Source organism: Vipera ursinii (genome assembly GCF_947247035.1).
Source record: "Vipera ursinii genome assembly, chromosome: 4".
Taxonomy (NCBI): Eukaryota; Metazoa; Chordata; class Lepidosauria; order Squamata; family Viperidae; genus Vipera; species Vipera ursinii.
In genome coordinates, this window is record NC_139514.1 from 38,667,900 (window position 1) to 38,691,823 (window position 23,924).

General features: G+C 40.8%; 1 protein-coding gene across 3 annotated transcripts in view; it reads right to left on the bottom strand.

Annotated features, from left to right (window-relative positions):
* Positions 1 to 1,427: 1,427 nt before the first annotated feature.
* The window catches only part of RCSD1 (RCSD domain containing 1), a 45,990-nt gene continuing 23,493 nt past the window's right edge, over positions 1,428 to 23,924 (bottom strand). For all 3 annotated transcript variants that reach the window (XM_083361375.1, XM_083361376.1, XM_083361377.1), the window contains 3 exons: positions 18,919 to 18,990; positions 5,689 to 5,877; positions 1,428 to 4,571 (listed from right to left, as the gene is read on the bottom strand). In XM_083361375.1, coding sequence (XP_083217501.1) covers positions 3,984 to 4,571; positions 5,689 to 5,877; positions 18,919 to 18,990 — 849 coding nt within the window. In that variant the 3' untranslated portion in view covers positions 1,428 to 3,983. The remainder of the gene's footprint in view (positions 4,572 to 5,688; positions 5,878 to 18,918; positions 18,991 to 23,924) is intronic.

A 23,924-nucleotide genomic window follows, 5' to 3' on the forward strand; every position in this document is an offset into this window, starting at 1 on the left:
GAGAATTATTGTATAACATCTTTGGAGCACACAATGGTTGGTGATGCATTGATCTCCTTGAGAAAATGGTAGTTTTCTTCCATCTCATTGGATATAGTAGTTTCAATAAGTAATAAGTTGTGGTATGAAATGCCATGCTTTCCACATGTGCATGCAATTATCTCACTAGTTATCATATATAAAAATAATGTTCCATAACTTTTTTCCAACTATCCATCAATCTCAAGAAGAAAAGTTCTAACTTCCGTTGAATGTTTTATTTAAATTGTATTCTGCCTGTATTATTTTTACAAATAATTCAAGGCATATCCAACACTTCCCCCTGTTTCTCTACAATAACCCTGTGAGGTGTTAATCTTTAAAATCCCCTGAATTAGTTGAATCTAATTTTTTTAAGCGTTTTTTTCACATTTCACCCTTTTTGTTGTTCACATTTCCAACATAAATGTAAAGTACAATTTATACATTTTAGATAATATTTCTGGAGTCATACTGCATATCCATGGTACGTCATTTTATAAAAATTCTCTTTAAGATTAGAACAGTGTAAATCTCATTCCTTTTCAACTACATATTTCCCCATGTTTCCATCTGTATGTTATAACCAAAATTTTTAGCTGACTATCACTGTTCCTTAACTTGTTTTTTCTGTTTCAACTTTCAGTAACAATTTATAAATTTAGCAATCACATGTTCATCATTTGTACACAATTCTGTTTCAAAATCAGTCTTACAATTTCAGTACTACAAATTCTTTAAATCCGATGACTAAATAAAGCCATTATCAACCATGTCCCTCTACCATCAGTAGAGACCAGGACTAGAAACTTGGAGAATCTTTGTTCTTTGGGTCAGTCACTCAGTCTCAGTCCAGCTCACCTCACAGGGTGGTTGTGGGAAAAATAGGAGGAGGAAGGAGTATTAGGTGTGTTAAGTATATTCATCACCTTGACTTACTTACAGAATAATAAAGGCAGGGTAAAAATCGAATGAATGAATGAATGAATGAATGAAATATTCCCAACACAAATGAAATGTCAATGTATAAATGGTCAGAGTCATGTATACTTACTGCATCACCACTCCTACATTAAAAACGTGTTTCTCCTTTACATTAATATCAAGTGAAAACACACAACTCATGTGCATGTATTTGTGAATCATGTCTCAATAAACTATGCTATTTAATAGATTTTATGTGACAATAAAACTATGGTTGTCAGATCTTTAAGGATGTTCCTGATAACAGAATGCTTTCCAGTAAGAGGAAGTATTAAATAAGTGAATATATTGAAAAAAACATGGCTCAATAGTGGCACCAATTAAAGGACAGATTTAAATTCTTTTACTTCCTTCTATGTTTCTAAAGCGTCCTCGTTATCTTTATATAGTATGTCAGAAATTTAAGATGCTATGAAAAGGCTCAGTGCTTTAGGTATTGATTGGCTAATCTCAAAAAAGATACAAAATGAGATCATCCTAGTAACAAAATTTCAGTATTATATCATGGGACCTCCAGATAGTTTTCCAACTAAACTTTTCCAATTTTTTTAACAATTATATTCTTTCTGGATTTAGTATGTAAATAAGTCTTCATATAAATATCCTGGTTTCTGCAGCAAATCAAGAATAGGTCATTTTTTTTTATTTTAATCCAGGACATGTAATGGGAAACCTAAAAGTTTTTAATAACTGACATGGTTTAGCAAAACAAATACAAAAATCTCTACACTGTTCTTCAGGTTCATGATTTAGCCAAGGCATAGCTAGCAGTGCACCCGTAATGAAAATCCAAGAAAAAAAAAGAACCCAATCATTCCTCCACAGCTATTGTTCCCCAAAAGCAATAATTGAAACAATAGATGATCAACATGGGATGCATCTTTGCTCAATGGGGAAGGGACAAAAAGCAAAATAATTTCCGTGTGAAAATGTTAGTTTTCTGGATCAAATAATAAATGAATGCACAATAGCTTTGAAATTTAACACATTTTACACAAATCATAATTGCATAAGAAAATTCATTTCTCAGAATGACATGATCCATACATTACATAAATATTTATATAACATTTCTATTATCCTTGACAATCAGAAAGCAATACATACCAGTTTAATTGTACAGTCAACGAGAGTCTATTATCTCGTTCATACCTACTTGAGAAATTCACAAAATTAAACTGTCCATTTGGTATAAATGGGTATCTTTAATTACAAAACTTTTTCTTTAATATACCATATTATTTCTTTAACAGTATGGTTGTTTTTGAAACTACTTCATATTTCCGCTTTGAAGATAGCTTTTGGGAAGAGATGACAGTCTAACAGTGTGTTGTCTTCTGAGATCAGCACCATGCATTGTGATGATACTAAAACTTCAGTCACTTAGTAGTCATTCTGTTTTTTAGAAGTTATCTGCAAGTCACAGTTTGGAAAAATTATTTCTTAGACCATGCTGCTTGCTGCAGTACCTGATTTTTTCTCTATTCAGAAAATGATGCTATGCTCTCCTTAGATCACTGAGATGCAGAACTATTCTACAGCTGACCAGCACAATATGCAAAATACACTGCAGTGAACCATGTTCACTTGTCTGTAATACCTATGATGTATAAGCAATATTTGCAGACCTAGGCAAAATTCCTTCCAAATAGCTACACTTACATTATTCACACTGATAGGTACATGCTTTCATTCTTCAATCACGTCAAGTAGAACTGTGTGAAGTTCAGCAAAGCATAGGTGAACAGTTTTGTTTTTCCCTAATTTATTGATTATGTGATTTCTCCGCATTTGATATTTCAGCCATTATTTCTTATAGATCCCATGTTTGACTAGGAGTTGCATTTCTAAAACAGTATATAATGGGCCATGATCCAGTGCTTCCTATTTTTATTTTTATATTTATTTTTATTCTATTCCTATTTCCTAAAATAATTGGAGATGTCTACTTAAGCAATCACTATAACTGACTTCTTAAAGAGAAGAACAGACTTTGCAAGATGTATGTTATTTTGACAAGTGAAACTGAAAGATGTTATTGCTTCAGTCAATTCAGTATGTAATACATTTTTAAAAAGACAACAGGAAGATCTGTCATTTACATTATAAATAACTCTTCCTTTTAAAAAAATATATGAACACTAACCAAGAGGATTAGATAAATAGCATAAGAGGCTCAAACGTAATGTAACATTCTTGTATAAAAATACCCACAAATATAATACACACATCATATCAAGCTACAGTTTCACTCTTCTTTGCTAAATAAGTCATATAACTGAATTTGCATATGTTAAACCCTAAGCCATGGCCTATTTATCACAATGGCTTAGCAATCATGTGGTCGAATCCATGATAACTGTTTTGCTGAATCCAGTCGTAGCTTTCTCCCATGCTTAATAGCAGACTCAGAAAAACTCAAAAGATATGAAATGTTGTAGGAAATCACTTTGGGATGGGTTTGTTTGTTTGTTTTTTGCTTTATCACATATACAAATTATTCCACAGGCACTAAGAAAACCATTAGGGACTGAGTTTTTGGTGGCTCTCTCCTGATTCTATAATGGATATGTATGCAAGATAATTCTAGCTCGCAGGCCAGAAATGGTTTGGAAATGTCAACTTTAATCAGAAAGTGTAATTAATATGGATCATAGTCCTTTCCATTTAAAAAAACCCACTTAGCAACTGTTGAAATTTAATAGACAACAATCTCCAAAACATGCTTTTGGCCTGTCCCCAAGTTTGAGAAACTTAAGGAACTTGGTAAGGCTGCTGTTCATCACAGATATTCTTAAGAATTGCCAGCAGAAAGTAACAATTCCGTTTCTTTGGTGTTTTCATTTAAGAAATAATTTATTTCTTTATAAACTTTTATAAACTAGAAATAGTTTATAAGCAGGTTTTGCAATAGGAACTGTAATAAATGGCTTCCCATTTATCATTTGCTTAGTAATTATATTAGCACCACATCCTGGAGTTCAGAATAGTTTCATATCTGAATTAGGTTGTGAAGTCCCAGTATCCTGTATGCTTGATTTGTGATGTGAATCTTCACTTTCATTTATTTTTCTCCCCTTTTTTTCTTTATAAGCGTTTTCCAGGTTGGAAGCATTGCAGTTCCATGGTTTTCTTTTTGTATCTTCTGCAGTATCAGTATCTGCATTCTTCTCTTTCTCAACGTTCACAGTCGTATTTGGCTTTTCCTCTGAAAGATTCTGGTGTGTCTTGTCTTCCTGGCTCTCTTTGAATTTTGTTACTTTTTCTGTATCCACTTCCTTCTCTTTGTTTTCTAATCCACTAGACTGTAGATCTGATGAGGGTTTTTCATCAGAAACTTGATGATTTTTCTTCTTATGATGATCTATGCCATCCACAGGGGCAAGTGAGGATTTCATAGTTTTATTCTTGTCCATAAATACACCCACGTCCTCCTTCTCCTCAGCTTTGGAACCATTTTCCTGAGGTAAAACTATCCCTTCTAAATCTAGGTCATCTCCAAATTCTGGCTGTGATTTTCGAAACCTTCTAGATGGCGGTCTACGTTTGATTGATCCTCGTGTCCTTACCTGAAAGTGGATAAAGCTGTCATTGAAATGAGAACATGACCTAGACCAGACATTACTAAAAACAACCAAGAGAACTGCATTCATTCCTTGACTCTATTAATTATTCTTCATGATTAATTTTTGGCATTATCATTTCTTTCACATTGAAGAACATATGATTGTTCCTTAACAAAAAAATATTCCAATATTTTTTCAGTGCTAACTAGCATGTTACAAGTGCTTTGGCCAATGTGGTTTTTGTTTTAAGAAATGACCTCATCTGAAAGTAGCCCCAAGCAAAGCTGGAAAGCTAGTAGTAGGAGCTAGGAAGCAAGGTGAACAATTGCCTAACAATAAAAATAAAATGATATTCTAACATTTCCTCTTCTTAAAAAGGTTCCCAGGACAGAATTCAGGAAGCTACTTTATACTAGGAACATCATATGTACTTCAAGAATACTTTTTAAAAAGATCAAAACTATGCAATGTCCTTATTACTGTTATAAAATTCAACAAATTAAATTAATATTCCAGTCAAATGAACTTCAATTTTTTCTTTAAAAATAAAGACTCATTTACTCCAATTAGTTAACTGTTACTTGGTCAAAACTCTTTGTTATCTGTTTGAAAACTGCTACAGTTGTTCATTGTCGCATTTTATTTCGTATTCATGTTTTGATGGTACTACATCTTGAGAGACCTCCTGCTCCCTTGACTTCCTTTCCTTTTTCATCTTTAAATTGTCAATATTATGGTGACCAGCCTATATCTTAAAAGGTAAAGGTTCCCACGTACATGTGTGCTAGTCGTTTCCAACTCTAGGGGCTGGTCCTCATCTCCGTTTCAAAGCCGTAGAGCCAGCGCTTGTCCGAGGACATCTCCGTGGTCATGTGGCCGGCATGACTAGACGCCAAAGGCGCACGGAACGCTGTTACCTTCCCACCGTAGTGGTCCCTACTTTTCTACTTGCATTTTTACATGCTTTCGAACTGCTAGGTTGGCAGAAGCTGGGACGAGTAACAAGCGCTCACTCTGTTACGCAGCACTCGAGATTCGACCCGCCAAACTGCCGACCATCTGATCGACAAGCTCAGCGTCCTAACCCACTGAGCCACCATGTCCCCAGCCTATATCTTACCTTATTATAAAACTGAAGATGAGTGCCTTCTGGTGGTTGATCAAAACTAACTGGAGATTCATCAGGACTACTTGAATGAGCGTGTGGGCTAACAGGTGCACTGTTAAAGGGAGACACCATTGCCTTCAGTCCAGGGCTTTTAGGAGAAGCTCCTGGCAGCATAGACGTTGGAAAAAATGCCAAATTGGCCTGTAAAGAAAATGAGTGAATCATAAATAAGTACTTTCACTTCCTTCTCAATATTTGAAATTTTGTCTTAATTTTAGTCACGTTATGTATTGCTGAAGTCAACTAGTTTATGGAGCATGCTTAATATTAGTGAAACAGTGAGATTCCTAAATGCTTAATAAGGATATCTGCCAAGGAATGACATACTGTACTGAATATCTTTTTTCTGGAATAATTGTAGCACCTCTGCCAGCATCCATGAAGAAATAAAAAAAGCATTCAAAGATGAGCAGGGAACTTCAAAACTAGTATCAACTTTATTTTGTGGGGAGGGATTAATCACGTTTACTTCCTGAATAAATAAGCAATTTTTTTTAAAAAAAAGAGCCAAAAATATTTCAGCAAAGGCTCTGTAGAAAATATAAAATAGCATCCAACTCTGTGGGAGGAAAAAAAATAGGAAAGGGGGAAGTGGAAGAAAAAAGATGTAGTCTATGGAGTTGAGATATTATTATTATTTATCTCTGAACGGCTAAGGCATTATTGGAGACCTTCTGTAGTTCCCTATTAAAGGGTAGGAAATAATTGGTGGTGGAGATGGGGTGAAGGGTATTATCAGACGTGCAATTACGGAAGGGCAACCCTCTCCGCTAGTAAATAAAATGCTACACCCAAAACCCAAAGAAAACATAAACCAGGGTTCTGAGCAGATGTTCTGTTAACAGCCAAGAACACCGGATATAAGACTATTCAAAACATCCTAAAGAGATGCTTCCTAAAGCACATTTACGTAGCACATATATTGTCCCATATCCAGACAACAGAGAATAGCTTTCAAAACAGCTGTGTGAGCCTTACAAAAAAGGAAGCTGTTTCACAATGTCCTCTTCTGAATGCAAGCCTGAGTGGAACTTAAGAGTGGGGGCAGCAACTTGAGGATGAGAGATACAATTGATTGAAGAGGTCTGGAAGGGAAGAGCTCCTTCCCACCGATAGTTCACGGGATATGGCAATCCGATGCAACATTGTGAACGGACTCCTCTTCTATAGTTATTGACCAGACACAGTTGTGAGGTAAAAACTATAATATCCACACACAAGAGAACAGTCACCCCTTTTCAGCCCCCAAATTAATGACAAATTATGATGGGAGAACCCTCAACATTCATGAGAAGCACTTGTACATAGCGTTACCAAGAAGAAGCCTCCTGGAATATAGGAGAAGAGCAGATAAAGAGGCCAGAGAAATGGAGGAACATGACGCAAACATCCAAACCTACATAAAAAAAGAGTTCTTATTCTCCTGAGTTTCAGAATAAATTGCAATTCCATAATCTTTCTTCCCTGTTCATATTGTTGGAGAAACAGCAGTAGCCAAACCTCAGAGACAGAGGAAGAAGACAATATTGTCTGTCCAAAGGGAAGGTTTCTCGCCTCTGTCTTGAAGAACGGGAAGCAGTGGGGGGTAGTGATTAGAGACTCCTTGCTGAGAAGGCACAGTCTGTTGGCTGAATAATGCACCAAGAAAAACATGCTGCCTTCCTAGCGCACACATTTAGGATGTGATGAAAAGTTTTCGAAGACTGAACACCTGTTGACACATTCATTTTCTGTTGATTTACATGGGAACAAATTACCCAGTTAAACATGCAATGGAAGGGCAGCAAAGGATTATGAAGAGTTGGACAGGAAAGTGAAAGACCCGAGGTCCAGATGGTATTTTTTCACTCCTTCCTGTGGAAGGATATGACTTGGGAAATTGGAAGAATACGAGAATGAACAACTAACAACACAGATGATCCAATAGGAACTATTTGGATAAACAATTTCTGTAAAAGGTTTTTGCATCTCACAAGAACTGAGAAAACCTTTAGAAGGTGCCACGCAAAGTACCCGTATATACTTGAGTATAAGCCGACTCGAGTATAAGCCGAGACCCCCAATTTTACCCCAAAAAACTGGTAAAAGTTATTGACTCGAGTATAAGCCGAGGCTGGGAAATGCAGCAGCTGGAGGCTGGATCCCCCGAAAGACGTCTCTGCTGAGATGAGAGAACGGGGTGGCAAGCCGCCGAGAGAATGGGGCGGTGGAGTGCTCTGCCGAGAGAATGGGGCGGCTTGCTGTTCTCTCGGTGCAGCACGGCAGAGGCTGGATCTCGCGAAAGAAGTCTCCGCTGAGCGAGAGAATGAGGCGTCTCAGCGCCCATTTTCTCGGCAAAGACTTCTTTCGGGGGATGCAGCTTCTGCCGCCCCTTTCTCTCAGCTGCCCAGTGGAACAGCTTGCCACCAGAAATCAAGAGTGCTCCATCACTGGAGGTTTTTAAGAAGAGACTGGACATTCACCTGTCTGAGATGGTATCGGTCAGTGGTGGCGAAACTTTTAGAGACCGAGTGCCCAAACCGCAAGCCAAAACCCACTTGTTTATCACAAAGTGCCAAGGCAGCATTGGCATTCTGGTGCCCTCGGGGAAGGGGACAGGGAGGTGCCTCTGAGTGCCGCCTCTGGCACGAAAAAAAGGGGGAGCAAAAAATGGGCCACCGTACCGCAAGGCACAAAAATGCCAACCGCCGCGCCGCAGGGTGCAGATACAAGGCACCGCACCACGTGAGAACGGGGCTGGGCTAGTGAGTATCACGCAGGCACTAGCCCCGCCCCCTTTGCAGCATGTGCCTGCTCGTGGCCCCGTGCGCGCATGCACGCATGTAAAATGCTTCCCCCTCCCTTTTCTTCCAGTCCACCAACCGACAAGGACCTGCTGCTGGCAGCGGTGGTGGCGCACGTGCCAACAGAGAGGGCTCTGAGTGCCACCTCTGGCAGGCGTGCCATAGGTTCACCACCACTGGTATAGGTCCTCCTGCTTGAGCAAGGGGCTAGACTAGAAGACCTCCAAGGTCCCTTCCAGCTCTATTCTATTCTATTCTATTCTATTCTATTCTATTCTATTCTATTCTATTCTATTCTATTCTATTCTATTCTATTCTATTCACTTTCTATATTTCTATTCTATTCTATTCTATTCCATTCACTTTCTATAATTCTATTCTATTCTATTCTATTCTATTCTATTCACTTTCTATATTTCTATTCTATTCTATTCTATTCTATTCTATTCTATTCTATTCTATTCTATTCTATTCTATTCTATTCTATTCTATTCTATTCCATTCACTTTCTATATTTCTATTCTATTATTCTATTCTATTCTATTCTATTCTATTCTATTCTATTCTATTCTATTCTATTCCATTCACTTTCTATATTTCTATTCTATTCTATTCTATTCTATTCTATTCTATTCACTTTCTATATTTCTATTCTATTCTATTCTATTCCATTCACTTTCTATATTTCTATTCTATTCTATTCTATTCTATTCTATTCTATTCTGTTCTGTTCTGTTCTGTTCTGTTCTGTTCTGTTCTGTTCTGTTCTGTTCTACGTTCTGTTCCATTCCATTCCATATTTTCTATTCCATTCTGTTCCACTGTCAGAGCCCATCGGAGGCAACCCAGTCAGCCCAAACAGGAGTTACACTAAGGCTACGCAGCCTCTCCTCTCAACCTGAACCCCTCCTTACCTTTCCTTTTATCTGCATCCTATTTTTAACTGCCGGCTCTGCCCTGCCCTATTTTGTCCTTGAGCACTCGTGAGCTCATCAAGAACAGAAGGTAACCGTGGGGTGAAAGGCAGGGCAAGATCTGCAAGATCCCCATTTGCATTTGACTTTGCCATCCCATCTGGTTCGAGATAACACACCACACACACACACACACACACACACACACACACAGAGAGAGAGAGAGAGAGAGAGGGGATGAGGATGAGGATGAGGAAGAGGATGAGGATGAACGAATTTTGCAGCTGCTTCTTTAAAAGCTCTCTTCTCTCAGGGATGCCCGAGATAGTGAATTGCAAGCAGAAATGAATTTCTCCTTCCGTTTCTGATCCGCGCAAACACCCAAGCGTGAACGCCATCACCTGATAGCTTGGGTGCCTGTTCAATTCGTTAGAGAGAGAGAGAGAGAGAGAGAGAGGGGGGGGGCTTTCTGTTTGTTTGTTCTACCACGAGTTGACAGTTGGGCAGAAACCAGAGGGGGGAAAAAAGAATTTCGGGCTTCGTGGGAACCGAGGAAGCAAAACAAGATGCAAAGTCTAAAATCTATAGGCTCATAAACCACCCCGGTTTCTTGAAACAAACCGGGATTTCTCTACCCCAACCTTGAAACCATGGATCGAGTGAATCTCTTTACCGAAGAATGTGATGAACGGGAGAAGGTGAGTCTTCGCCGAGAAAATCTCAGCGCCCATTTTCTCGGCGAAGACTTCTTTCGGGGGATGCAGCTTCTGCCGCCCCTTTCTGTCAGCTGCCCAGCTGAGAGAAGGGGGTGACAAAGGCTGGATCCCCCGAAACAAGTCTCCGCTGAGACGAGAGAACAAGGTGTTTCTTTCTCCCCCCCCGCTTTTGCCGCTTTTGTGTGTGCGTGTGTGTGTGTGTATGTCCCATCTGCAAAGCTTCCGAGGAAGGAGAAGCAGGATACTGGTTGGGGGGGAGCGGCAAAAGCGGGGGGGGGGAGAGAGAAACGGCTCCGCCTTTGGTTCCCCCTCCTAAAGCACAGGGGCGCTAGAGAAAGTTTGGAGTTGGGTAAGGAAGGGCAAAATTCAGGAAGAAAAGCAGGGTGGCGGGCGAACGGGAGACCTGTACAAGGGGGAAGGGGAACTCTCTGCTTTGTGTGTGTGTGTGTGTGTGTGTGTGTGTGTGTGTGTGTGGCCCATCTGCAAAGCTGCCGAGGAAGGAGAAGCGGGATACTGGTTGGGTGGAGGAGGCAGTGGCGGCGGCGGAGGCGGCCGCAGCACCGGCAGTCTTCCGCTTTTGCCGCTTTTGTGTGTCTTTGTGTGTCTCCTTCCTCGGCAGCTTTGCAGATGGGACACACACACACGCACACGCAAAAGCGGAAGGCTGCCGGTGCTGCGGCCGCCTCCGCCGCCACTGCCTCCTCCACTTCTCCTTCCTTGGCAGCTTTGCAGATGGGCCACACACACACACACACACACACACACACACACACACAAAGCAGAGAGTTCCCCTTCCCCCTTGTACAGGTCTCCCGTTTGCCTGCCGCCCCGCTTTTCTTCCTGAATTTTGCGCTTCCTTACCCAACTCCAAACTTTCTCTAGCGCCCCTGTGCTTTAGGAGGGGGAACCAAAGGCGGAGCCGTTTCTCTCTCCCCCCCCGCTTTTGCCGCTCCCCCCCCAACCAGTATCCTGCTTCTCCTTCCTTGGCAGCTTTGCAGATGGGCCACACACACACACACACACACACACACACAAAGCAGAGAGTTCCCCTTCCCCCTTGTACAGGTCTCCCGTTTGCCTGCCGCCCCGCTTTTCTTCCTGAATTTTGCGCTTCCTTACCCAACTCCAAACTTTCTCTAGCGCCCCTGTGCTTTAGGAGGGGGAACCAAAGGCGGAGCCGTTTCTCTTTTCCCCCCCCTGCTTTTGCCGCTCCCCCACCCAACCAGTATCCCACTTCTCCTTCCTCGGCAGCTTTGCAGATGGGACACACACACACACACGCACGCACGCACGCACAAAAGCAGAGAGTTCCCCTTCCCCCTTGTACAGGTCTCCCGTTCGCCCGCCGTCCCGCTTTTCTTCCTGAATTTTGCGCTTCCTTACCCAACTCCAAACTTTCTCTAGCGCCCCTGTGCTTTAGGAGGGGGAACCAAAGGCGGAGCCGTTTCTCTTCCCCCCCCGCTTTTGCCGCTCCCCCCCCAACCAGTATCCCGCTTCTCCTTCCTCGGAAGCTTTGCAGATGGGACACACACACACACACAAGCCCAGCGGCCAGACTGCGCTGCCTCCCCAAGGGCTCCTAATGGCTTGCTGCCCCGCGTGACACCGCTGGCTGACGCTAGCTCGTCTCTCTCTCTCTCTTCTTTCCTCCCTCCCTCGGTCTCCCCCTCCCCCTTTTCCGGCTCAGCCCCACGTCACCAGGAGACCAAAACGGGGACATCATGGCAGAGCAGAGGAGACACAGGAAGCGGATCCAGGTACCGGGCTGGCTTATCTCCTCCCTCTTTTCGCAACCGCTCTGCGGGATGACTTTCCCTTTTCCTTCTGGCTCACCCCCCCCTCCCCCGCCCGGTCACCCTTCCCTCCCTCCTCCCCCTCCGCCTCCTCCGAGGCCGCCGCCAGTCAGCATCTCTCCTACCGTTTTTGCGGCTTTTCCGTCGCCCCCGCCGCCGCTCCCCCTTCCCCGCAGAGCCGGCCGCATCCAGCGCCTTCTTCCTCTGGAGGGAAGCACCGAAGCCTCGGCCGCGCGCAAGTGCTCGGTAAAATTTTTTTGTTGACTGGAGTATAAGCCGAAGTGGAGTTTTTCAGCCCAAAAAGTGGGCTGAAAAATTCGGCTTATACTCAAGTATATACGGTAGATTCAGAGGGCCTTAAACTGAGTCCCTTGGAGGAAGGAGAAGAAAACTCAAAAAACAGCGCAACCCAAAGTCCTGGAAATTCAACTGGGAGGAGTATGTGAGACACAGAGGCATCTGATATATTAGGTCTGGCTAGAATCAACTTAAGCTTCCCAGTTGTTTATGTACAATTGCACACAGTATGGAGAACAACCATGGTGGTGTTAATTTTATCTTGGTTGCTGTACATATTATTTATTACTTTGTTATAATGTTTTTATCTTGCTTTTAATAATCGTTAGTCACCCAGACTCATGCAATTGAGATAGGGAGTTTATGGGAAGGAAGGAAAGAGAAGAAGGAAGGAATCTGACAGGATAGAGTGCATGAATGAAATACAAAGATTAACAAATAGAATTTTATTTACCAAAATATGCCAGATGAAGGAGTTGCATTATATGTGATGAAAGTGCACACATGTATTAAGATCCCAGAGTTTGAATATGGATGTCTAATTGAGAGCATTGGGCAAGAATACAAGAAAAGGAGAAAAAAGGATTTTACTATAGGATTACTGTAGCTAGCAAAGCCGGGCAAGACATCTGGACAATACAGATTAAAAAACATTCAGGCTTCAACTTTGAAGACATCTGCTGGAAAACCAACTCAGCCAAGAGACTATATAGTTCCAAAAAGTCAGTAGTAGTCTTCCTGATTTTGTTTCTTTTTTCATGTATTCCTTAAAGGAGAAACAGGAGACTTGGCTCTTCTGATGCTAATAAATACAAAACTGCTGGCTAAAGAGGTAAAAGCAGTGGGAACATCGGAAGAAATTACCTTATTATCTTAGGTTCAAGATACTCCAGAAAGAGAAACTGGGGCAGAATTGTATATGCATTTCAGATTTTAGAATATCCAGTTTTAATAAATTAGAATAAAATAGAATCCCAGGGACACGGTGGCTCAGTGGGTTAGGACGCTGAGCTTGTCAATCAGAAGATCGGCAGTTTGGCGGGTCGAATCCCGAGTGCCGTGTAACAGAGTGAGCGCCTGTTACTCGTCCCAGCTTCTGCCAACCTAGCAGTTCGAAAGCATGTAAAAATGCAAGTAGAAAAATAGGGACCACTACAGTGGGAAGGTAACAGTGTTCTGTGCGCCTTTGGCGTCTAGTCATGCCGGCCACATGACCACGGAGATGTCCTTGGACAAGCGCTGGCTCTTCGGCTTTGAAACGGAGATGAGCACCGGCCCCTAGAGTCGGAAACGACTAGCACGCATGTGCGGGGGAACCTTTACCTTTTGAATAGAATCCCACAGACAGACATCCTCAAGTCAAAGAGAATACAGGAGAGTTGACTGAGTGATTATGTAACATCAAACTATTCTTGAGTCTTAGCAACTACATCTTCTCATGATGATCTATCCTTAGCCTGCTCTTTTAGATTTTGCAGGAGAGTTAGGAACTTCTAAAAAATAAGATACTGGAAATACAGTCACCACCATTCTAAAACGAGAAAAGAATAGGGGACAGTTTTAAGAAATAATTGTGAATGCATAATGAATTTTGATGGAGCTGAGAGTTAAAAAGGGTATGCTTACAAAATGTCAGTTGGGATATGATAGCTAAACAGGCATACAATAAGCAGTTATATTATCTGTGTAAAGAAAGTCCGAAAGGAACGTAGGTTTGCAAAGGATACTAAAGAATATTTTGCCAAGAAAAAGGAAGAAAGGGGAAGGAGAGAAGCCGCTGCATGGGGAAATTGGCAGGATAGTAACAAATTTTGGAAAGAGGTAGAACTTGACATATCTGATTTTACTTCAATTTTCTGTGCAAAGGAGAACTGTGTGCAAATGGATCTAAGTAGGACAACTGACAGACAAAATGGCTTGTAGTCAGTTAAAAAAAATAGCCACCTGACTATAACGAATGGGTTTAACTCTCCAGGACCCAGACTAATTACATCCAAGAGTGTTGAAGGATCTTGTAGGTATTATTTTGGAGCTTCATCTGTAAATCCTTGACATTATGGAGGACAAACAGAGTGTCAGAGGACTTGAAAAAGATGAATGTATTTTATATCTTTACATGAGAGTCAAAGGGACCCAGGCAAACCTCTGAAACACATTATCAAACAATTGGCTTGTGAGCATTTAGAGCAGAGGTGTCAAACTCGCAACGTCAAGTGACGTGTCGTGACATATCGTCACTTTTTTTTTTGCCGTTGCCGGCAATGGGGTGGGCACGGTTTCGGCATGATGCATCCGGCCCGCAGGCTGGCAGTTTGACACCCCTGATTTACAGCAGGGCTTTTCAACCAGTGGTACGCGTACCACCTGTGGTACTTTGCCATGTGGCAAGTGGTATGCGACCGTCCTTGGGGGAGGGGAATGAGATGAAGCAACCCAAGCCTGAGGGAGATGCAGCTGCAGTATTGTCTGGGCTTGGCAGAAGCCCCAGGAGCCCGCAGGGCTACAGCTGATTGGCGCTTCCAGAAGCAGCTCGGAGCTGGAGGTGAACTGAAGAAAAAGGGGGGGAGAGGAGAGGCTATAAAAGGAGGTGGTTTGGGCAAGAAAGGAAAAAAGAAGACAACAAAGAAAGGTTTAATCCCTTTAAACAAATGTAATTAGTTTTACCCCCTTATCCTGAGTCTGTGTACGGCTTTTATAAAGTTTTCTTTGAAGGTAAACAGGCTTAATTTAAAGCTAAAGCTTTTTGCAATTGCAGGAGCCTTTCAGGCTCAGGTTGCAAAATTGTGACACGTGACACACCTGAGGCAGCTTAAAGAGAAAAAAAAACTGAGTTTATGTGTTTATTTTGTGAGCCTTTCTTGCTTTGCACTTGATTCCTGTGTCTTTAAGGGCACAGGGAAGGGATTGGTGTGTGTGTGTGTGTGTGTGTGTGTGTATTCTTACTACACTGTGGAAAGAGCTCAGAAGGGAGAGAAGAAAAAGGGCCAACCAGCTAGCTCAGGGGTCTACAAACTTAGCAACTTTAAACCTGTGGACTTCAACTCCCAGAATTCCTCAACCAGCCATGTCCACGAGTCTTAAAAGTGCCAGACTTAAAGACCCCTGAGCTAGCTGGTAGTGGTGCATATTAGTAAACATGGATAAATTCATCATACGTTTGTCAGTGCAAAGGGAAAGTGATTCAGCAAAGGAACAGCCACCAAAGTACTTAAAACTGGTACTTTTTCCTTTTTTTCTACGGTTTGTAATATTTTATTAGATTATAGAATAAAATACAAAAATGCAAAAGGAAATAATAGGACACAGTGGGGAGGAAAAAGGGGGAAAAAGTGAGGGGGAGAAGGGAAAAAGAACAGACTTTATGTATTTATTTATTATTGGGACTTATATGCCGCCCTATCTCCCGAAGGACTCAGGGCGGCTAACAACAAAAAAACACAATAATACAAATGTTAAAAAAAAGATTTAACAAGCCCCAGTGATAAAGTATTAAAAACATTTTCTCTGTTGCAGTAGAAGGAAGCATTAACATTGAACCTCAACTTTTTACTTTTCCATAATAAACTAGCTATTTGTATAACAACAAATCTAATCAATAAATCCCCCCCCCTTTTTAGTCATCAATTTTTTGACACCTTGCTAAGCACTGGTGGTACTCAAATATCATCATGTCCTAAAAGTGGTACAATCTGTGAAAAAGTTGAAAAGCCCTGATTTAAAGGATAATGCCAACAACATGTGTTTATCAGGAACAAGTCATGCAAAGCCATGTGTTTTTTTTAATAGAATGACCAGTTTAATTGTTCACAGGTTAACTCTGAGTTCAGCAAGGCATTTAATAAGTCTCTCATGAGTTTCTAGGAGAGAAGGTAATAAAGAGTGGAATTGACTAGACCAGGGGTAGGCAGCCTTGGCTCTTTTATGACTCATGGACTTCAACTCCCAGAATTCCTGAGCCAGCCAGTTGAAGTCCATGAGTCATAAAAGAGCCAAGGTTGCCTACCCCTGGACTAGACTATTATTAGATGGTAGAGCAAAAAGCAAACCTTTCAGTCTTTCAGAAATCACTGCTCATAATACTGTAATCACAAGAGGGAGCTCTTGTGCTTAAGATATGTATTTCACCAACCAAAGTATCTAGTGTTGACAATGTCAACAAATAATTTGGGGAAGAGCAGAGGTGGAGAATAGCTGCCTTTCCAAAACATTTGAATATAGACACTATTCTTGTGTGTGGCTTGACTTATAGATTTTCTAGCATCTCAGCCAAGAAAATATATCAACAGTGGCTTGGTATCAAAGAAAGGGTGAATATGGCCATAATATCAGCAGCTTTAATTTTCTATATTCATGATTGTCTAGAAACTTCTCTTAAATTCTCTATTTCCAGAATTGTGAGATAGTTCTGATATAAATTGTAACAGCATACCATAACAGTAATAGAGTTGGAAGGGACCTTGGAGGTAATCTAGTCCAACCCCCTGCTCACGCAGGAGACCTATACTATTTCTGACAAATGGCTTTCCAGTCACTTCTTAAAAGCCTCCAGTGTTGCAGCACCCACAGCTTCTAAAGCTTCCACTGGGTGATTGTTCTCACTGTTAGGAATTTTCTCCTTAGTTCTGGGTTGCTTGTCTCCTTGATTAGTTTCCATCCAATAATCTATAATGATCATAGGAAAAAATATAGAACTTTCGGATGGGAGAGGAGGCTAACAACTTATTTTCTTTTCTCTTTGTGTGCAGTGGGGGATGAGGGGATTTTTCTTGCTGCTCAATTTCTCTTTCCTTCTGCCCCTAGACAATCTTTAGTACCCTCTTCCTACTACCTATTTGTATCACTTGTTTAGCATCTCACCACTCCTCAACATCAGCCATCAGGGCATCTGCCAGATGGGGAGCAAGAAGCCAAGTTGGCAAGCAGGACTGTGCAATCAATCAATTATTCTTAGAAATGTCAGAGGGGAGAGGAAACCCCCCCAAACCCATGACTAGCTGATTGAAGCTCCAAAGGGATGCCCTTGGGACTTTGAAGCTCCATCCCTTTGTGGCTTCAATCAGCTAGTCATGTCGACCATTTTGTTTTTTTGCCCCTCCCCATCTGACACGTTTAATAATACTAACATGCACCCATGATTCTAACTAATGAAACAAATCCTGATTTTCAAAATTGCTGGCAAGTTAACTTTTCATCATTGCAGTTAACAATAGGCTTTTAAATGCAACAGAGAATTGATTGTAGACCATTTAAATTTTCATCTATTATAACAGTGTCATCAGTCTTGAGCAGTTATGGATGATTCTTACTCCACTTTTAAAACTCTGTTCATGTCCTTCCAATCTAGCTGAACATAGCTGAACAAATGCAGGGAGAGGATGTACAGTGTTTTCCAATTACTTGTAGCTAGCTAGTCATTTCATCATGTTGGATATTGGCATTTCTACTGCATAGAATTTCAATATACTCCATCCACCTTGACTGTCATCCTTTAGTAAATCAGTTCAAAGTTGGAGCCTTTTTCTGAGTTTGGAAATCTTTGGAAGACCTTGTTTGTTTTTCTGAGTTTATTTCCCTCTTTGATGTCTTTATGGATATCATTCTAATACTGCTACTTAACAGATCTGTGAAATTACTTAAGTTTCTTCCTAAGAACTTTGTTTTTTCTTTCTTGGCTTTCCCTTTTCTTCTCCTTTTGGCAATATCCACTATTCGATTTGAAATCTAGTTTGCTTTTTTCTAATTCTTAGTCTTTGGCAAGTCTTTTTTTATATTCACCCTTACTGTAACACTTTAATTTCATGCCTCATTCCTCCTTCTGGCTCCCTGTCTATAGAGTTCAAGGCCTCAAAGTGGTTCTAAATGAAAATGATGGTATATATTGAAATTCTTATTATGGAAACTTATTGGCTTTGGTCTTCCACTTTAGATTTACTTGAAATTTTAAAATGAGCAATTTATAATGTTTTTCACTGCTAGCTCATAGCCATATTTTTGTTGTTGTAATGGAGCACTTCCACCTTTTTGAACCAATAATAAATATAATCAAGTATGATTATTGTGTACTCCACCTAGTTACACCCATTTATATACACCAAAGAAAAAGTTGAGAAACTTGTAAATTGCCCTCCTGTTTAATTTTATATAATCCATCTACATTTTTGCTTTTTTACTTTTCCAGCTTTTGCATTCCAGCTACAAGCAGGACATCTTACTTGCATATTCTGATAATTTCAGATTGAATTTAACCATAAAACTCAATAATCCTCTTTTCTGCATCAGTAGTTGGAGCTAAACGTGAATAATCATTATATTAAAGGGCTGTCCACAAAATTCAATTGATATTATTCTGTATTTCTCTGTATTGTATCCAAGCAGTGTGGATTTTTTTTGTCCTGAGTAGCAGTAAACATTACGATATTCTGAAAGAAGGTATCTAATTTCACTCCATGTGAATGAAGTGATGCCCAAGATGTCAATGTGTAGACAATGTGTTTCATTTTCATTGTGTTGAGCTTTCCTATATTCAGGCTTCTGGCATTCCATATTGTCACTATAGGTCTGTCTTTGCAGCTTTGGACTTTTTCTGCCCGCATGACAGCATCAGCAACTAGAAGTTCCAAATGTTTTAACTATGTCTTTAAAACATCAGGAGAAGAGCAATAATGCATTCAGATCTTACCTGCATTTTTTCAATGAGAGGAGAACTTTTGGGCCTTATCCTTATAGGCCGAGAAGCATTTGGGGATTGTTTCTGTAAAAAGAGAAGTAAGAAACAGAGTTGGTTGAAAGAGACATCTTTTGCTACTTTCTAAAAATCTTTGATGTTTAATTATTACATTTTCTTTATTATTAAATATAAAAAGTCTTTAGAAAAATGTTTGTGATCAATATGGAGTATCCCTAAGGAACCCTCCTTGGGAAGGACTATATTCCACAAAAGATAGATATATATGAATTAGATATAAATATAGTCATGAGGGATGCGGTGGCTCAGTGGGTTAGGACGCTGAGCTTGTCGATCAGAAGGTTGGCAGTTTGGTGGGTTGAATCCCGAGTACCACGTAACAGAGTGAGTGCCTGTTACTCGTCCCATCTTCTGCCAACCTAGCAGTTCGAAAGCATGTAAAAATGCAAGTAGAAAAATAGGCACCACTACGGTGGGAAGGTAACAGCATTCTGTGTGTCTTTGGCGTCTAGTCATGCTGGCCACATGACCACGGAGACGTCCTTGGACAAGCGGTGGCTCTTCGGCTTTGAAACGGAGATGAGCACCGGCCCCTAGAGTCAGAAACGACTAGCAGGCATGTGCAGGGGAACCTTTACCTTTACCTTATAGTCATGATAAATGATACAATAGACAGGTTTGTAGGGTCTTATGAGGGCCTGTACTGTCATATTCTTGCTAGATATTCTGACTTCACTCTGGAGATAAATTAAAGGGATTCAGAAATTAGAGAAGTAACTAAAAGGATGAAAATTCTTATTGCCACCGTTGCTGTGTCGCCCTTCTCTCATTTTTATTGGCTTTATATCTGGGATGAAATGAGACCTTGGAAGTGGTTGATGGTTGAGCCCCTTTTGGAGGGGGGATTTGTTTTTATGTCAGTCTTTGGGCCTCCAGAGTCCTTTGAGTTGAGTGATCTCTGAAATTAATAAAATAAACAAATGGCAATGCAGAGATTATTCCTTGACTACGACTTGTAATGCAACATCTTAATGTTGCTAAGTGCTGCCACTGTGGGGAGGTATGATGTTATTCAGATGGCAGGGTCACTGAATAGAAATATGCTACTTAAATCACAACAACCTTCTCCAATTATAGCATTCTTTGGATGTCTGGATTGCAACTCATACGTTTCTCAACATTGACCAAGGGAGGCTTGTGCTTTCTGGAAATTGACATCCACACATTTGGAGAATACCTAGATTGGTTCTGAGCCATCACTGACACCACTGCCATAGATTGTTATTTTTTAATACATCTTTTAATACCGTGTCATGAAGTTGCTCAAGTAATCTACTAGAAACTAGATTAATCTCCCAGCAGAATTACTGGAAGCAGACATAAAAAGGGCTAAACAAGGAGTCACCAGGAGGCTGGATATTATTAAAAAATAAATGTCATATGATCTGAGGTGATTTGAAATGAAGAAATGTTATAAGGAATATTTTAGAAAATTGTATTTCAAAAATGAAATTGAGGTGAGCAGTGTAATTGTTGCCATTTAATAAAAATTGGATAAAAAGCAAGTAAGAGATTAACTGAGAGTACTGAAAATGATAAGATGTAAATGATAAGAAGTAAATGATGCACGTGGTAAGGTAAAGGTAAAGGTTCCCCCGCATATGCTTGCTAGTCGTTTCCAAATCTAGGGGCCGGTGCTCATTTCCGTTTCAAAGCCAAAGAGCCAGCGCTTGTCCGAGGACGTCTCCGTGGTCATGTGGCCGGCATGACTAGATGCCAAAGGCGCACGGAACGCTGTTACCTTCCCACCGTAGTGGTGCCTATTTTTCTACTTGCATTTTTACATGCTTTCGAACTGCTAGGTTGGCAGAAGCTGGGACAAGTAACAGGCGCTCACTCTGTTACGCGGCACTCGGGATTCGACCCACCAAACTGCCAACCTTCTGATCGACAAGCTCAGCGTCCTAACCCACTGAACCACCGATGTAAATGATAAGAAGTAAATGATGCATGTGGAGAAAAGTTAAATTTAAGGCTACTGTGGCTATATAACTTTTTAATGTATGTGTGAAGACTGTATCTGCACATGGCAGTTGGAAGACTGTTATTAATCCCAAAAAGGAAATGTATGAAGAAAGAATGTAAAACTACCTTGTCTACCCTGAAAGGGAACAGTATAATGAATATATATTGTATATGTGGAATAAGAAGCAGACATCTGAGCCCTGAAGTCCTGGAATTAATTGGATGAACTCTTGACAAATTTAGATATCTGTAAGAAATATCTGCTTACTTTTGTCATTAGTTCTACCCTCTATTTGTTTCAACTCTTCCTATCCGCCACATAGACATTATCTATTTCATGGGAATTCAGTGCTTTCATCTTGTCTGTCCTACTATCAAATTATCTTACTATAATGATTCAATGTTAATTTTTTAAAAAATATCTATGTACTCATATCTGCCTTGTTTGGGAAGATATAAGCTATATTTTGGAGATATTTGCTTTTGGATTCTACATCTGTGTTGATCTTCAACTAGAAACATGTCAAATTATCTAAAAAAATTGATGTTAATTTTAGTAGTAACAATATATGATCAATCTAATAGACGTATATGGCAGATGATAAATATGTCTGCTTTTGTCTACATGGATTATGCATCTTCTGGAAGCCCAATTCTTCCTGGGACATGATAACCAATAGGGTGGTTTCTTTTAGTAACATGCCGGTGTATTTATAAAACATAGTTGACAGATGTTTCACATCAGGAGGCAAGCAGGAACTCTGTAGTAATAGCACTCGGTAATTGTCTATGGAGCTTCTCAGTCATCCAGGCTGTGATTGTCCCAAAGGTGCTTTTTCAAGAGGCAACTGGTTTTTCTTTGTTTTTCCTTGTTTTTCTTTGAAGATGTTTCACTTCTCATCCAAGAAGCTTCTTCAGTTCTGACTGGATGGTGGGAAATGGAAGGATTTATATCCTTGCAGAAAGCTGGTCATTTGCATTCTTTTAATGAGTCGTTGAGGCCACATGGAGGTTTATCTGTGTCCTCAGGGTTACCTGAGTGGTGCAAATGGATGTGAAGCCTTGTTGGAATTGCTGAAAGGACTGTGTTGTAGCCTGGAGATAGATGTTGTTCTATCCTTCCCCCTCTATTGAGGGAGGGCTGTTTAATTTTGACATAGATGACCTCTTTGATCACTCTTTCAAACCAGTGGTCCTTTCTGTCTAAAAGGTGGACTTTGTTGTCTTCAAACAAGTGGCCTTTGTCTTTTAAATGCCTTTTAAAAGTCTTTCTTCAGAGCTGAAGAATCTTCTTGGGTGAGAAGCAAAACAGCTTCAAAGACAAACAAGAGAGTCCAGTTGCCTCTTGAAAAAGCACCTTTGGGACAAACATGATCTGGATGACTGAGAATCTCCAAGGACCTTTAGCTATGCACTTTGGGGTGAACACCCTTCAAATGGGGCTAGAGTATGAATAGATTTCCCCCAAAATTGCAGACTACAGGAATCATTTGCGCTTCAACTTGAGATGCAGGTAACACAAACTCATCCCCAACAGCCTGTGCCTGTGTTCAACAGTGAAGGGACACAGGGCAGTAAACATCCTGCAGAAAGCACAGCTCCAAATTCTCAATGAAAGAATAAGACAGATTAATTTTACAATTGAGATTTTGAAAGAGAGAGTGGAACACAAACTCTAAGACCTGAAATCACTTCTATCAACAGAAGTATTGGAAGAGATCACAGAATTTACAAAGAAGCACAGCTAGCACAACACCACAAGAGCAAAGGACCACAAAAAGGCAATTTTTCTACACTATAGCTTAGGCATAAAAAACACACACAAAACAGAAGAACCAACCCATATGGACAGTGACATGTCTCAGAAAACTGACCGATGGGTGAGAAATCTGTCTGACAGAGAGCTTACCCAAACAGAAAATAATATTTTAGCCAGAGGGCTGAATTTTGCAGCAACACCAGAACAGCTACCAATTGCAGCTCTTCACAGCCACAGAGTCAGCCATCAGGAACAATAAACTGGCAGAACCAGAGGCAGAACAAGTAAGGATGAAGGTATTTGCAGTCCTCGCCAGTGCCAAAACTCCCCCTTCCCACTTCACAATTCAAAAAAGGATAGCAGTGACATCCCTAGGAAGAGACCCAAACATCACCATCCTGCCAGCTGATAAAGGAAAATGCACAGTCATCCTGAACACAGGTGACTACAAGGCCAAAGTGAACAGTCTTCTGAAGGACACTGCCATGTATGAAGAGTTCCCACCAGCAGTTACAAGAAAAAGGTCATTGATTTCTTGCAACTACTGAAGGACAATGCCATCGACAAGCTACAATACTACCGTCTTTACTCAGGGGAAGCCACACCATGCATGTATGGACTTCCCAAAATCCACACAGAGGGAATTCCGCTCAGACCAATTGTCAGCAGCATCAACTCAGTCACCTACAGCATTGCAAAACATCTAACCACCTTATTAGCTCCTCTAGTTAGCAACACCACCTATCACATCAACAATTCACAGGACTTTGCCAGCAAGGTTTGAAAACTAAAACTGGACTTGGATGAGACCATGGTTTCCTAAGATGTGGCTTCCTTCTTCACCTGCATTCCAACAACTGAAGCTATCACAGTAGTGGAGAAATGACTGCTACAAGACAGCACTTCAGGTGACATAACCAACCTCAGACCAGATATGTGCCATGCTGGACCTCTGCCTGACCACTACCTATTTTAAATACAATGAAGGTTTCTACAGACAAAAACACGGCTGTGCCATGGGTTCACCTGTTTCCCCCGTTGTGGCCACTCTCTACATAGAAGAGGTAGAAATCAAAGGCCTAAACTCCTTCACAGGAACTCCACCAAGTGGACAATACTTGGGTCAAGATCTAAACACAGGAAGTGGAAGTGTTCACCAAACATATCAACTCTGTAGACAGATACATCAAATTCATGAGGGAAGATATTAAGGAAA